The 17509-nt window shown below is 42.9% G+C and overlaps 1 protein-coding gene across 2 annotated transcripts in view; it reads right to left on the reverse strand.

Moving 5' to 3' along the window:
* The window catches only part of PIP4P2 (phosphatidylinositol-4,5-bisphosphate 4-phosphatase 2), a 54193-nt gene that overhangs the window by 23407 nt on the left and 13277 nt on the right, over positions 1 to 17509 (reverse strand). For both annotated transcript variants that reach the window (XM_030553429.1, XM_030553428.1), the window contains exons 3-4: positions 16250 to 16356; positions 13964 to 14087 (exon numbers count right to left, since the gene is read on the reverse strand). In XM_030553429.1, coding sequence (XP_030409289.1) covers positions 13964 to 14087; positions 16250 to 16356 — 231 coding nt within the window. The remainder of the gene's footprint in view (positions 1 to 13963; positions 14088 to 16249; positions 16357 to 17509) is intronic.

Below are 17509 nucleotides of genomic sequence, written 5' to 3' on the forward strand. Positions count from 1 at the left end.
GACAAAATGAAGAAAATACTGGAAAGCAATGGACAGAGGAATGACTACAGTTACAATATATTTTATTCTTGGAGCAGTATTATCTCAGACTTACACACAGATAAAAGAATACTGCCAAACCCGATAAGAAGCTCTGTAGAACACCTTAACTCAGCAGCATTATAATATATGTGGTGTCAATTATTTTTATCTTACAGAATATAGCTGTCTAGGGTGGACCTGATTAACCTGCTCCTTGGACTGTCAGAAGTTGGCAGTGGCAAGGAAGGAGAAACAGGATTAACCTAACATCATTCAACCGCAGTCCTGAAGACAGATCAAGTAATAGTACAGAGAGACCATTGATGGAATTCCAACAAGTAGTCCTCAACAGCATCTGGCAGTGGGGTAGAAATTAGAAAAAGAATGAGGCTTGGGTGAAGAGATTCTCAGGGTTCCTACAGGAGTGCAGAGGACTTAAGGCAGGGGGAAGGATACAGAAGACCTGGTTATCAGTTTGGATAAAACACTTGGTGCCCCATCTGAATCTTTATCCGTGGGTGTGGGAGAATGGTTAAAAACAAACACCTACACTTCTAATTTATTCAAATACTTCCGTCCCCATCCCCAGTTTCCTTCTGAGACCAGAAACACAAGTGCCAAATATGACATAAGAAAGGCTGTTCTTGGGGTTTTTCCAGCTAGAATGCAAAGTGGAAATGCAGATAGTCTTGTAACATTTTTAGCTTAATTTTACAGACTGGAAGGCCTGAGTTTTGCCACCTTTAGGGCACAGTGTGAAACTTGCCCATTCACAGAAGACTTTCTTCAAGAATGACAACTATGAATGGCCAGCACAATCTTCTTCTGGAAACACACAAATGAGAACCACCCCACCTAGAAAGTGGTGAAATTAATGAAGGAATGTAACATATGGTTCTTCTGCATGAAATAATGTTTTTCTTGACTTTGTATATATTGCCTATAAGCTACAGCGATGGTGTAAAAATGGTGACGAGATTAGCTGTGTGTTAAAATTACTAAAAAAAGTTCTTGACACTTAATTTTTCATTCTCTTCCCCACATTATCCTTTTCATTTTGCATTTAGTCACCTAAGTGTCACAGACCCACCCACCAGTAAATTGGGTTACAGTTTTAAAACAGAGTAAAAACAAAACCCCGGTATCCTAGGCATAAGATGAGAACAATAAAGACCCACTCATTTGACAGTTCAGCTACTCCATTTCGGTTAGAAATATGAGAAGAAGATAACACCCATTTCTGAATCTCAGTTGAGACTGTGGGAAGTGGAAAACTGCAAAAAAAATCATGGTGATGTTTTCCAGTCAATGGTGCTCAGAAAATGACATCACCTACTGCAAATCTGAGTTTCTCAGGAACTATTATCCATTTTTTGTTTTTAAACTTGTGAGGCAATCTTGTAAACAGTGTATTGGGTACCAGGAAGGGCAAATCACCGAACTGCTTCACATACCTCAACTCCACCCCACTCACCCTGCAAAAAAAGTGTTTGCAGTACATTTAAACTGGAAATCAAACATGAAACAGTCATACTGACATGAGGCAGATTCAGACTGCAAAAATCAGATCGTCTTAGCAACCAACGAATGGAGGTATGAGATTGCAGGGACGCTGTTTTAAAGTAAATTCTAATGTTAGTGTGTATTGGTTATCTTAACAGGTAATTAAGCCTACTGTTTTAAAACAAAGATTTAAATTACAGACTCGACCTTAAAACAAAACTGAAATGGTGTTTGTTTCAAGATTCTACTAAAACCTGAGTTTTCTCAGACATAATTTGCCTCATGAGATTTGGTCTCCTGATGGGAAATACCATTTGTCTCACTAAAATAGAAGCTTTTGCTGAGACAACAGCCCCATTCACTGAATGGATATACTGAAATACTGATGGGAATGTGAAAGAATTCTTCTGAAAATGTATTTCAATTACAGATACTGTATTTTAAGAAAAACTTCAATGTGGAAATTAGTACAGGGGCATAGTCAACATGAAAATCACATTTGCCATGAAAACATTTTATCTAGTGTTAAGTAACACCTAAGATAACTATAACTGAAAGAAGAAAAAGATACTTTAAGCATGTGACTTTAAGCATTTGATAAACTTTATGGAGAGTCAATTTCTCTCTTTCTGAAAGAACGCTCATAAGCAGCCCTATGGAAAAGAAAATCCTTTCACATGCTTTAAATATTATATCCTGGTTTTCTTTAATTTTATTTATTTATTTAAGCCTATTCTCTCAAAATCTCTTGTTTTTAAATTGGTCAGTTTCAAGAATATTAAGTTGATAGTTTCCCTTAACTTTACAGAACAAGCATATTTTAACGTGCTGTAAATATTGTACATACTTATGGATCAATAAACGCTACTACATTAAAAAAGTCATAGACTAAGATCAGAAGGGACCAATATGATCATCTAGTCTGACCTCCTGCATAATGCAGGCCGCAAAATCTCACCCACCCACTCCCGCAACAAATCCCTAACCTATGTCTGAGCCATTGAAGTCCTCAAATCATGGTTTAAAGACTTCAAGGTTCAGAGAATCCTCCAGGAAGAGACCCATGCCCCACGCTGCAGAGGAAAGCAAAAAAACCCCAGGGCCTCTGACAATCTGCCCTGGAGGAAAATTCCTTCCTGACCCCAAATATGGTGATCAGCTAAACCCTGACCACATGGGCAAGACTCACTAGCCAGACACCTAGGAAAGAATTCTCTTTAGTAACTCAGATCCCACTCTTTCTAATATCCCATCACAGGCCATTGGGCATATTTACCACTAATAGTCAAAGATCAATTAATTGCCAAAATTAAGCTATCCCATCATACCATCCCCTCCATAAACTTATCAAGCTTAGCCTTGAAGCCAGATAGGTCTTTTTCCCCCACTGCTCCTCTTGGAAGGCTGTTCCAGAACTTCACTCCTCTGATGGTTAGAAACCTTCATCTAATTTCAAGTCCAAACTTCCCGATAGACAATTTATATCCATTTGTTCTTGTGTCCACATTGGTACTGAGCTTAAATAATTCCTCTTCCTCCCTGGGATTTATCCCTCTGATATATTTATATAGTACAATCATATCTCCCCTCAGCCTTCTTTTGGTTAGGCTAAACAAGCTAAGCTCTTCGAGTCTCCTTTCATAAGACAGGGTTTCCATTCCTCGGATCATCCTAGCAGCCCTTCTCTGTACCTGTTCCAGTATAAATTCATCCTTCTTAAACATGGGAGACCAGAACTCCAGATGGGGTCTCACCAGTGCCTTGTATAACGGTACTAACACCTTCTTATCGCTACTTGGGTTTGGCTACACTTGCAGGTGTGCAGCGCTGGGAGTTAAAGCTGTCTTCATACAGCTGTGTAGGGAAAGCACTGCAGTGTGGCCACACTGACAGCTACCAGTGCTGCTGTGTGGCCACATCTGCAGCATTTGCAGCAGTGTTGGGAGTGGTGCATTATGGCCAGCTATCCCACAGAGCACCTCTTCCCATTCTGGCGCCGTGAGTTGTGGGAAGGGGGCGGAGGGGGCGGGTCATTCTGCTTCTTGTTCCATCGCCCCGTGATGCATCGCTTCACATTCCAGCAATCCCTGTATTTCCATCCACGTTTGGTGCCATCTTGACACTCTCAACGGTTTCTGTGCAGCGCAATTTCTGTGGGAAATGGAGCCCGAACTGCTGAGGAATATGCTGACGAGTCCTGTCAGCACATCACGTTTGGCAGTTGAGCTATTCCTTAGGATCCAAAGTGATGAGGAGTCCAACGATGATAGCGAGTCGCGTACGACACGAACTTGCCTGTGGCATTCACAGAAATGCTCAGCACTGTGGACCGCTGCTTTTGGGCTCGGGAAACAAGCACTGAGTGGTGGGATCACATTGTCATGGAAGTCTGGGATGACAAGCAGTGGCTGCAGAACTTTTGGATGAGAAAAGCCACTTTCATGGGACTGTGTGCTGAGCTCGCCCCCACCCTGCGGCGCAAGGACACGAGATTGAAAACTACCCTACTGGTGGAGAAGTGGGTGGCTATTGCAATCTGGACGCTGGCAACTCCAGACGGCTACCAATCGGTCGGGAACCAGTTTGGAGTGGGAAAGTCGACCGTTGGAATCGTGTTGATGCAAGTTTGCAGGGCCATTAATCGCATCCTCCTAAGAAGAACCGTGACTCTGGGGAATGTGCAGGACATTGTGGATGGCTTTGCATAAATGGGTTTCCCTAACTGTGGAGGGGCGATAAATGGGACGCATATTCCTATTCTGGCACCACCCCACCTAGTATCCGAGTACATAAATCGGAAAGGGTATTTCTCCAGGGTTCTCCAGAAGCTTATGGAGCACCGTGGGCATTTCACTGACATTAACACAGGCTGGCCCAGAAAGGTGCATGATGCACGCATCTTTCGGAACACTGGCCTCTTCAGGAAGCTGCAGGCCGGGACTTTTTTCCCAGACCGGAAGATCACACCAGGGGACGTTGAAATGCCCATTGTGATCCTTGGAGACCCCGCTTACCTGTTAATGCCGTGGCTCATGAAACCGTACAAAGGGAACCTTGAGAGGAGCAAGGACCAGTTCAACTACAGGCTGAGCTGGTGCCGAATGCCTATGGAGTGTGCTTTTGACCGTTTAAAGGGACGCTGGCGATCTCTGTATGGGAAGCTAGACTTGGGGGAAAGCAGCATCCCCACGGTTATATCCGCGTGCTGTACCCTCCATAATATTTGTGAAGGGAGGGGTGAAAGATTCAGTCAGGCATGGACCTCCGAGGTTCAACACCTGGAGGCTGAATTTGCACAGCCAGAGAGCAGGGCTACTAGAGAGGCCCAGCACAGGACTGCAAGGATTAGGGATGCCTTGAGGATGGAATTTGAGGCTGAAAACCAACAGTAATGTTTGGTGCCTTGCACGAGAGTGAAGTGCAGTGGTTACAATGTTAGTAGGAATCTGTGTTTCCTAAGCTGATTTGCAGTGCCTGTTTCTTTCCTGGGCTAAGGTATCTTTGACTTTCTGAAATAATAAAGACTGTTTTCAAAGCCAAGAATTCATTTTTTGAAAAGAAAATTACTTTATTGACAGACACACAACTTTTTGGGAACCTAAAAGCAGGGGGGTGGGGTGGGAACTGTACAGTCAAAGGTTTGAATATGTCCTGTCTGGAGTGCTGTGCAATGACTGCTGCACTTCAGGGTGGCTATACTGCATGGTGATGGGGGTTGAGTGCAGAGGTTAATGGTTGTAGTTCTCAGGGCTAGTCGGTGAACGTACAGGTGTTGGAGGCAGCTGGTGGTGGTAAGAACCTGGATGCTGGGGAAGGGGGTTTTGAGCTGACATTGGGGCACAAGGGGAAGAGCTTTGGGACGGGCCGGTGTGGTAGTGCTCTGCCTGCATGGCTACGAGTGCCTCGATAGAGTTCGCTTGGCGAACCAGGATGCTTCTCAGCTGCTTTGTGCTTTTCTTCCTGTTGGCTGCATTTTTCTGGCGGATCCTGCTTTCTCTTTCCCTCCAGTCCTGCACTTTTTGATTCTCTGTGACAGAGTGCTTCATAACTGCTTGCAGCATGTTGTCTTTGCTTTTTCGCGGCTTCTTCCTGAGGTTTTCTAGTCTTTGAGCTGTTGATAACACAGGCAGCTGAGATCTCAAGGTTGCTTCTGAAAAGGCAAAAAATGCAACACTTAACAGAGGCAGTATTGTTTATACCATACAGTTATTCCCACACAGTTAAGGAGTAACATTCTTCACAATAGAATAATCTTCCCATCCCAAAGAGAGTGCACATAACCCACGGGACCCCGAAAATGGTGAGTGTCTCAGCCCTAAAAGCCTATGCTCAAACATGGCGTCTGTATGGCCAATTGTTGGTCAAAAGGTCACATTGGTACCGTGTGCAACATTATAGTGCTGTGTCCAACATTATAGTGCCGTGTGCATTTTCCCGCTCTTTTTCCCTGGTCAACTAAGGGTCAGACTAGTGCCGTGTGCAAAAATACCAGTGTGCCTGTTCTTGAACCTGTCAGTCAGTCAGAAGGTCAAGCTGGTGCTGTGTGCAGAAGCATAGTGTGCCGTGTGCAGATCCTGTTTACGTGGAGGGCTCCAGCTCAGAACCTGGAAGGTGAAGGAGCTGGGGACCAATCAGATGCTGACACGAGTAAGAGCCTTCGAATAAAACCATGTCTCGCACCAAAATCTGCAGGAGTATCTGCATGTCAGCTGGAAGACTTGGATCCTTCTTCCAGCTAGAAGAGTCTCCTGTGGATTTAGCTGGCTTGAGACGGGTGGGATTAATTCCCATCAATTGGCTATGTTCTTGGTGTCTGTACTGCTGGTCAGCTGCGCCTGGAGTGCGGTATTTGTATTCTAATTTCTGTAATATTCTGTTTGCTTAGTCTCTTCTCTTTTTCCCTCCCTTACTTGATACAGAACTGTATATGTTGTTGTTATTTGGTGCAAGTTATGTATATAGTATATAAAAGTTAAATTGTTGTATTAATTGCTATTGTGGTTAATTGTTGTATTTTACAGTATTTAGTTAATGTGCGCACAGTTTATTTAGTTTTTGCATATCTGTTCTGAATTTTAGTAAGCAGTTAATTATAAATTGTTTGATTTCTTGTTGATGGATGTAAATAGATTTTTCAAGTTGTGTAAATATTCTCATTCTAATAGTATTGTTAGTTGGTAAAAGCGCTCCTCCCCAGCCCAAGTTGCAACTCATTCCCCATCAATAAACAGTCACGTGGTTTTGAACTTTCAATCTGTTTTTCATTTTGATTTTCCTCTCTCGATCAAAAACTTGCTCGAACCTGCATTGGTCTCAGACAGTGAGTAAGGGGGACTGAGTGCTTCAGGGCTGTACTGTCCTCGGGGTTTCTGTGCGTTGCGGAAAGCAAACAGCTGCAGGGGGCACCTACACTGAACACTATCCCAACATTTTCCACAGGAGCTGATCCTGGAAGATATCTTGCTGCTGCGGGTCACCTGGGAAGCGTGGGACGGTCTTCTACTGCAATGCGGATTCCGCCCTGGCCCCTATGCAGCTTGCCTGTGTCTTGCAATGGTCCCCCCAACCCTCGCGGCACAGTGGCGCGGACGCGTTAGCCTGACTGGGACAAGGACCACAGTGGCTCTCTCAATAAACTTACACAAGCGCATTGCCCACAATCTGGCTGACACTTTTGAAGAGATTACCGAGGCCGATTACCGCGACGTGATAGACCATATCAATGGGCTATTTCACATCTAGGCATGCATGCATGCAGCCCTAACCCTCCCTCCTCTCCCGAAAAATTTCCATCCTGAAAATAAAAGCCGCTTACCGGGAACCCGCTCCTCTGTTTGTCCTCCACCAAGTACCAGCTGCTGCGACTGGCTACCTTCCTCTTGGCTTGAGAAGAGCTCCTGGCTGCATGCCTCTGGGACTCCAGGGTGTCCCTCTCACCCCAGTATCCTCACTCTTGCTTTCCCCCTCCTCCTCTCCCCGTTCTGAAGTGTCCATCATGGTCGTCGGAGTGGTGGTCACCCCCAAGTATCGCATCCAGCTCTTTGTAAAAACGGCAGGTCGTGGGGGCAGCGCCGGAGCAGCGGTTTCCCTCGCGGGCCTTGCACTAGGCACTCCGCAGCTCCTTCACTTTAATCCTGCACTGCAGGGCATCCCGGTCATGGCCCCTTTCCAGCATGGCCCTTGATATCTGCCCATAGGTATCGTAATTGCTATGGTTGGAGCGCAGCTGGGACTGCACAGCTTCCTCCCCCCAAACACTGATGAGGTCCAGCAACTCGCCATTGCTCCATGCTGGGGATCGTTTGGCGCATGGAGGCATGGTCAGCTGGAAAGATTCACTGACTGCACTCCACACCTGGCTGAGCAAACAGGAAGGGGATTTTTAAAATTCCTGGGGCATTTAAAGGGCGGGTCACCAGAGGCCAGGGCAGAAGAGTTCAAACTGATGAGCAGAATGGCTGAACAGGCATTCTGGGATACCTTCAAATACCTCTAGAGGCCAATAACAGCGCTTTTGGTCGCCACACTGGCAGAGCAGCGCTGCATCACCAGCACTATAGTCGTTATTCCCCAGGCCGAGGTGGAGTACAGCCAGCGCTGTAGCCAGGGAGATACAGCACTGTTATGTGCCTTGCAAGTGTGGACGGTGAGTGAGTTGCAGTGCTGTAAAGCCACTACCAGAGCTGCAACTCTCCAGTGTAGCCAAGGCCCTAGTCTAATGCCTCCCAAGACCGCATCAGCTTTTTTCACAGCCATATCACATTGGCGGCTCATAGTCATCATGTGATCAACCAATACTCCGAGGTCCTTCTTTTCCTCTGTTACTTCTAACTGATGAGTCCCCAGCTTATAACAAAAATTCTTGTTATTAATCCCTAAATGCATGACCTTGCACTTTTCACTACTAAATTTCATACTATTACTATTACTTCAGTTTACAAGGTCATCCAGATCTTCCTGTATGATATCCTGGTCCTTCTCTGTATTGGCAATACCTCTCAGCTTTGTGTCATCCGCAAACATTATTAGCACATTCCCACTTTCTGTGCCAAGGTCAGTAATAAAAAGATTAAACAAGATCGGTCCAAAACCAATCCCTGAGGAACTCCTCTAGTAACCTGAATCCAGCGTGACAGTTCACCTTTCAGTATGACCCGTTGTAGTCTCCTGTTTAACCAGTTCCTTATCCACCTTTCAGTTTTCATATTGATCCCCATTTTTTCCCATTTAGCTAATAATTCCCCATGTGGAACCATATCAACTGCCTTACTGAAATCAAAGTAAACTAGATCCATTGGGTTTCCTTTATCTAAAAACAATCTATTATCTTCTCAAACAAGGAGATCAGGTTGGTTTGGCACGATCTACCTTTTGTAAAACCATGTTGTATTTTGCCCCAATTACATTGACCTCAATGTCCTTAACTACTTTCTCTTTCAGAAGTTTTTCCAAGATCTTGCATACTACAGATGTCAAACTGACAGGCCTGTAGTTACCTAGGTCATTTTTTTTTTCCCCTTTCTTAAAAATAGAAACTATGGTAGCAATTCTCCAGTCATACGGTACAACCCCTCAGTTTACAGATTCATTAAAAATTCTTGCAATTGCGCTTGCAATTTCATATGCCAGATCCTTTATATTCTTGGATGAAAATTATCTGGGCCCCCTGATTTAGCCCCATTAAGCTGTTCGAGTTTGTCTTCTACCTCGGATGTTGTAATATCTACCTCCACATCCTCATTCCCATTTGTCATCCTGCCACTATTCCTAAATTCCTCATTAAAGACTGAGGCAAAGTATTTGTTTAGATATTGGGCCATGCCTAGATTATGCTTAACCTCCACTCCATCCTCAATGTTTGGCGGTCCCACTTCTTCTTTCTTTGTTTTCTTCTTATTTATATGGCTATACAACCTTTTACTATTGGTTTTAATTCCCTTTGCAAGGTCCAACTCTACACGGCTTTTGGCCTTTCTCACTTTATCCCTACATGTTCTGATCTCAATAAGGTAGCTTTCCTTGCTGATCCCTGCTATCTTCCACTCCTTGTAGGCTTTCTGCTTTTTCTTAATCACCTCTCTGAGATGCTTGTTCATCCAGCCTGGTCTACAACTCCTGCCTACGAATTTTTTCCCATTTCCTGGGATGCAGGCTTCTGATAGTTTATGTAACTTTGACTTGAAGTAATTCCAGGCCTCCTCTGCCTTTAGATGCACAAGTTCTTCAGTCCAATCCATTTCCCTAACTAATTTCCTTAATTTTTTAAAGTTAGCCCTTTTGAAATCAAAAACCCTAGTCACAGATTTATTTTTGTTTATCCTTCCATTTAGTTTGAACTGAATTAACTCATGGTCACTCAAACCAAGTTTGTCTCCTACAACGATTTCTTCTATGAGGTCTTCACTACTCACCAAAACCAAATCTAAAATGGCATCCCCTCTTGTTGGTTCAGCAACTACTTGGTGAAGGAATCCATCAGCTATCGCCTCCAGGAAAATCTGAGCCCTATTATTATTACTAGCACTTGTTCTCCAGTCTATATCTGAGAAGTTAAAGTTTCCCATGATCACACAATTCCCATTAGTATTTACTTCATTAAAAACATTAAAGAGATCTCCATCCATATCCAATCAGATCCCGGTGCTCTATAGCACAAACCAAGCACTATCCCAGGTGAGGCTCTAGTAGCTCTTCCCCAATGTGATTTTTGCCCAGACAGACTCTGTCTTATCCATTCCATCACTTCTTATTCCTTTACAGTCTACCTCATCGTTGATATACAATGCTACTCCACCACCTTCACCTTTATTTCTGTCTTTCCTAAACAGTACATACCCTTCAATAACTTTACTCCAGTCATGACTACTATTCCACCATGTTTCTGTTATCCCTATAATATCTGCTTTCACTTCCTGCACCAGTAACTCTAGTTCCTCCATTCTGTTACCTAGGCTCCTCGCATTGGTGTACAAATATCTCAATTTTTGCTGTTTGGCTTCACTCACATTCGTTACCTGATTAGGCACAGACATTCTACCACGAGTACTGCCTATTAGACTGGTATCTACACTACCCTTCCTCCTTATGTCCATTCTCCTATCCACAGCTGTATCCTTTCTTACTTCGTTTTCTTCTCTCTCAATGTTAAAATCCAGTATGCAGACTACCTGGAGATCTCCCAGCCATCTCCCCCAAATTCCTAGTTTAAAGCTCTCTTAATCAGTTGTGCCAGCCTCCATCCTAGAAGTCTATTTCCCTCCCTACTCAGGTGAAGTCCATCCCATAAGAACAGTCCTCTGTTCATGGATGCCAGTGGCAGCACATACCAAAGCCCTTCTTAAAGCACCACTGCTTGAGCCATCTGTTGATCATCATAATCTTGTCACACTTTTTTTGCCCTTCTCTAGGAAGAGGCAGAATCCCACTGAAGATCACCTGAGCTTCGATTTTCTCGAGCATCTTCCCCAGCCTGGCACAGTCTCCCTTGATACATTCCAGCAAGCATCTATCATTTGTTCCCACATTAAGGTCAATCAGTGGATTCTTTCCCACTCCCGTCAGGATCCTATTCAGCCTCAGGGCCACATCCTGTATCTTAGCACCCGGCAGACAGCACACTGTTCTGTTTTATGGATCAGCTCTGGTTACTCTGTCTATTCTTCTCAGTAAGGAGTCCCCAATCATGTAGACCTGCCTTTTCCTGGTGATTGTGCAATTCTCCGGTCTACCCCCTGTTCCCTCTGGCTGCAAGTTCTCTTGATTCCTATTCTCCCTTATAAACCTCTGCAACCCAGCCTCATGGGGTTTATATTTGGTGTTATCTCCATTGACTCTTCCCCTCTTTCTATAGGACTGGCTGTTCTTCTCTTCTTCCTTGCCCCCTCACCTTCAGCGACCACCTGCTGTGCCCCTTCTTAATTTTCCAACTCCGTAAACCTGTTCCTGAGCTCTATTTCTCCTTCATTAGCCCGTCTTTTCCTCTGCCTGGTTGTCTTAGTCACAGTGTCAAAGTCCCCAGTGTCCACTTTCCTCCACCAGAAATCTTCCCTCAGAGTTCTTTGGTCTTGCTTCCATCTGCAAGTCTAAGCTTTTCCCTTCAGTCTCCTCATGTCTTTGCTCCATCATCTGCTCAAACCCCTTTCTAAGCTCAACCAGAATTTCCACCTGCATCTCCAATCATAGGATCTTTTCTTCCATCAGCTCTATCAAGTGACACTTCATGCAGAGAAAACTCTTTTCAGGTACCCCCTCCAGGATCATGTATATGCCACAGCTTCCACATCCAATCATCTTCACTGAGTCTTCCACTGCTTGGGTAACTACCACTGCTGCCTCTGTATCTGTCATTCCCGGACCAAGGTGGGAAGGCTAACACAAATCAAACCAAACCACCATCCACAGGAAAACAACCCCCCAGTGAGTACCACAACACTGCCAGACCACCACACACTCCCTTCACTAGCCTGTCTGTTCCTCTGCCTGGTTCTCTTAGTCTTCCCCCCAAACTCCTCCAACAGAACTTCCACTCAAACTCCTCTGTTTACAGCTCTGCTTGCTGGCCGCTGTAGCTGTCTGTTCCGCTGCCTGACTGGCCGGCTGGCTACCTAAAACACTTGAAATTATACTTTATCAGGTAGCACAGTAGGAGGAGATCAGAGATTTCTAACTTTGACTCCTATTTCCCAGACCTAAGCACTAGCACACAAAAGGCTCTTGCAATTTCTGGTGCATAGGTCTACCATGTTGTCTAAAAGAAAGTCTAGTGGACACAATGGCAGCAACTGCTGGCACCTTAACTACACCACTATAGACATGTATTGGTGGAAATACACCAGTTGTAGTGGAAATTTCTGACTAATAAGATCTACTGTAGGTAGTATCCAAGACACTGGACCTGAAGAGGCATTTGCTGGGTCTCCAGAGGTAAGTAGATGGCTTTGGGACTATTTACACATACAGAGGACCCACCTACCAGATGGCTGTCTGATTACTTCTCTGACACTGGCAGAGCAGGTGCCAGTGTAACCCATGTGCCCAATAGAGAGATATATCTTTGAGAGATCTGTAGAGAACAGGGGAGTGGGTAGGAATGAATTGTGTCAGGGTCATTGTTGCTAGGCAGGTGCACCATTAGCACTCCACACTTAGAGGTTTCTGGAATTGGGTGTTGTAGTTTTGGCTATGCTCCAGTACATTCCCTGTAGCTCAACTCTACTTACCCCCATGGAGTCTGTCAGGGCAGCTGCTTTACAAAAGGCATGTGTCCTGTGTGGGCTGGGAGAAGCTGAGCCACGTGAGCAGAAAGCAGGCCAGTTTTCTCTAACTCTGAAGCACTTTGCAGCTGATTAGTGATATTGTTAACCCTCCAACAGGGAAGCCCTGGCAATGTTAATTACAGAAAGGGGAAGTTGGGAGGAAAACTAATTTATTTTATTTTAAAAGTAAACTTCAAATTCTATATGATTTTAGCCAAACTGTTTTAAATTGTCTCAACTAGTATGATTCACCAACTCTTCTCTTATTAAAAACAAAAAGGAGTCCTTGTGGCACCTTAAAGACTAACAAATTTATTTGAGAATAAGCTTTCGTGGGCTAAAACCCACTTCATCAGATGCATGGAGTGAAAAATACAGTAAGTAGTATATATATCACATCACATGAAAAGATGGGAGTTGCCTTACCAAGTGGGGGATCAGTGCTAATGAGGCCAATTTAATTAAGGTGGAAGTGGCCCATTTCCAACACTTGACAAGAAGGTGGGGAATATCAAGAGAGAGAAAATGATATAAAATTATTATATATGCCATCATGTGCCAGCAATGCCCCTCTGCCATGTACACTGGCCAAACTGGACAGTCTCTATGCAAAAGAATAAATGGACACAAATCAGACATCAAGAATTGTAACATTCAAAAACCACTAGGAGAGCAATCTCCATGGATACTCAATAACAGACTTAAAAGTGGGAATTCTTCAACAAAAAACTTCAGAAACAGACTTCAACGAGAAACCGCAGAACTAGAATTAATTTGCAAACTGGAGACCATCACATTAGGCCTGAATAAAGACTGGGAATGGATGGGTCATTAGAAAAAGTAAATTTTCCCTCTGCTGATACTCACACCTTCTTGTGAACTGTTGGAAATGGGCGACGTCCGCCTTGATGGCAATTAAATTATGGCAATATTAAAAATGGAGAACCAGCAATTTTTTGCATTTACAGTTTTCTAGTATCCCTTGTAAGGAACACACAAGCTATACCATGGGGCAGAGGATGAATACTTGGACAACTAATCTTGAGCTGCCGTCCATGCTACAGTGCTATTTTTAGCACACTTGCTTGAGCTAGCGCAGACTCATCTCTTTGAGCTGGGAATCACAACCCCAGCTCCAAGTGTACACGAAAACCCTGACGCTACAATGCACATGGGTTACTTACCAGGAATGTATTTCCACAGTGTCCGCACACCACCCGAGTACCTTCTGGCTGAACTGGCAAGGCAGGCTGAGCTGGCTGCTCTTCCGGAATCAACATCACTGGACCAAGGTTAATGATGCGTCTACTGTGGTAGGAACATTAAACATATATGCCATGTCATTACACTAACGAGGGGAAGGGATGATGCATTTAGGTTATTAGCTCTGCAAGACCTTACCAAATATTTTATGACTGTAAAGTGGAACCTACTTATTATATGTGCATCCAATTGAGCTCTCTCTTATTAGTGTTATCCAAACAGGTAAGGAAGACACCATTTTCTTTACTGAAAGGTTATTATACGAGTGTAAATGGCGACAATTTCAAGAACAGAGACCTAGCCAGCAAATGGCAGAGTCCAGTTTGGGACTGTGAACAGAGATATGTGGCAATGACAGGGGAAACACGTAGCAGGAGTTAGACTCTCAATCTTGGTCTTCCAGCCAACATCCTTCTCCATTCAAACTCTCCTTTCCCTTCAAAATCGGCCTCTCTCCTCACCACTTCTCCAACCAGATTTCTTCTTCTCATACGACTCTCTCCCTCTTTCCCACACACTCCAAGCCAAGACAGGCCAGGTAGCCTCCTTGCCTCTTCTGTGTCAACAGTCTCTGCCCACAAAGGGGATGCCCAACACTCACTTCAGGCTGCTCAGCTGGCAGCTTTGGCAAGCAGTGAGAATATGCCCCATTTACAAGCTCGCTCTCTCTCTCTCTCATACACAAACGGAAAAAACACCACGTTTTGTAAATCCCACAGTATGAGGCTTGGGCAGACTATGGGAGATCCCTGTTTATTTCCCAGGAGGTTTGCTCACCTGGGACCCACACAGAGGGCGACTCAGATGACATTAGCCATTCTTTATATCTATCCTCAAGTTGGCAATGGGAATGAGAACTGGCATAGTGTCATTCAAATGCAGAAAGTTAGAAAATACCAGGATTCCAGTACAGTTAAGACCACTTAAGAGCAAACTCTATTTAAAGAAAAAAAACTTTTTCTATACACTAAGTCATTTAGCTTTAAATTAGTCCTAAATAGCCCACTCTGCATCAACTAGGAGGAAAAAATCAATTTTGAGCTCCAAAGACCATTTTATGTCAATTTTGTCACATGCTTGGTTTTGTATTTTTAAGTTAACCAGACTGTATCATTTCATGTTTCCAGTTTGCTCATGTGGTTTGAACAAACAACACAGATGACAGTATATGAAGCAAAAATGCAGGCACAAAGAATCACCTAATCCCATGTCATCCCTCCCCATCCATGCTGCCACAGCTCAAGCTGGGCGAGACCCTCTTCAGTGTGGAAGGCAGGGAACAGTGGCAGGGCATTCTCTGTCAGGGGCCCTTTCCTACAATATGCACACTCCCAATCTTGCTCTCCTTCAAGGAGAGCTGCTGAAGAAGCATATACTATTGGGTCTGATGTTTTAACAAAATTTGGGAAATTGGTTTATTTTTGTGCTTCCTGGTTATCTAGTACATTATTATGTGTTATGGATTCCTGCTTACTTAGATTTATTGGATGAAATCCTTGACTTCAATGGGGCTGGGATTTCACTTATTGTGTGAAAGTATGCAGTGGCATCTGGTGTGTCCAAACACATGCCTCTTATTTCTGTTAGAATTCTAAAGATTCACATAAACATCAGATCAGTTTATATTAACTAGTTTTTCTAAACAAAGAGCAGATATGTTCACTGACTAATTTTTTTTTTTTTTTTTGAGAAAGGAGTAGGAAGGATTTCTGCAATGAAAGATTTAACAAGTGTGTCATGTTATTCACCATTACTAAGCAACAGAGTTACTATAACAGAAGTTGTGTATTCACCACTTTCCCATGGAATTACCATAGAACTGAGCTTCCAGGAAATTATGCACAATATTTCCCAGAACTTTTAAATTGTTTCCCCACTATATTGTATGCTATTCACTTCATATATTCCTCATACAACTTACACAATATACTATTCCATATTAAATATATTAAAAAACATGCTTGAAACGGATATCAATCATGTTAGAGAAATGGTTATTATGGCACTAGTAATGTAGTTTTCTTCTTTGAATACGTTAACCTAATGAATCCAATAAATTGAGGTCTACACAGATCCATGGACAAATATTTTTGTAGTGCTAATGAAAGTGGACACACTTTGCTAAATGAATGACTAACAATGATATTAAAATATTTATAACATTCACATCACCATTGTATCTGTCATTAACATTCTTTAGGTCTTACCAGTTGGGTCTTGGACATCCTATTCGCCGAGATGTATCCTTACAGATAAGAAGACAATTACATGGACATCTAACATACTTCTTTCCTGAAGGAGGGTTTTTGATTGGCTAGACAAAAACAACAACAACAACAACAACAACAAAACCATCAGAATTTTTATACAAAATAGTGAACTAATATTTTTTCTTTGCTAGTTTCCTAAGTATCTTAAACAGAGTAACTGATATGACATGAATCCAAGTTAAAAAAAGGGAAGGACAGAGTCTCTCCTTACAGGACAGGACATGACCAAAAAAAAGACAGGGCTAAAGTTTTAACAACAAACAATTAAAATTATTGATCGGCACCCTAACTTTAGCTTAAAGAGCAGGAAAATGCTTTTGTCTCACTGTTTAGTTGAAGAAGCATAACATTAAATTAGGTCCCAGTTCCATGCATGTGTGTGTTTGCATAAATTGCTGAATGCATGTTGTTTGAACTGTGCAGCCCTTACATTTGATTTTATAAAATGAATCCTAAGAACACTGGTATTTCATACACTGCCACTTGAATGCTTAAATATCCACATCTCCAAAGGGTTTATCCTCATTATTCTCTCAATCTATCTATCTACTCACTATTATATACACAGAGCCTCAGTCAAGTAATATACAGTCTCTACTGAGAGAAAAAGATTTTTATACATATATAAAACAAGAACCAAGGATTTTGTAGCCTAATGCACAGTGTCCAATTCAAAGTTTAGAAACAGAGTTCAAAACCTACAAAGTTTAGTTTTATTCAACATTTACTGAACTGTATTCTAAACAAATACTGCTGCTTAAGAGATAAATCCTACCTGTCATACTCTGAGACTTAATCCCACTGACTGCAATATTTACATAAGTAAGGGAGCAAGATCTGGCACAAAAGCTAAGACCCTTTGGGACTTCTGTGCCTAAATACCTTTTAGAATCTGGACCAAAATAATTAACAGAATGGATAGACTGAAGTTACAATACAATATAATTTAGAACAAAATATCTGAAATATCATCTGCCTGTTTGTATAGAGCCTAACGCAATAAGGTCCTGGTGCATGAGAGGTCTCCTAGGTGCTATGGTAATACAAATTAATCAATAATACTAAGAGAATCATGCATCTTGTTCGTTCTCTAAGAGATAATCGCAAACACCTAAAGCTAGGACCTGCATTTTTTATATCTCAGAAGTTCCTGCTATCAGCACATTTTTACTGCTAGAACAACCCCACTCCCGCTTT

The sequence above is a fragment of the Gopherus evgoodei genome, chromosome 2 (genome assembly GCF_007399415.2).
Source record: "Gopherus evgoodei ecotype Sinaloan lineage chromosome 2, rGopEvg1_v1.p, whole genome shotgun sequence".
Taxonomy (NCBI): domain Eukaryota; kingdom Metazoa; phylum Chordata; order Testudines; family Testudinidae; genus Gopherus; species Gopherus evgoodei.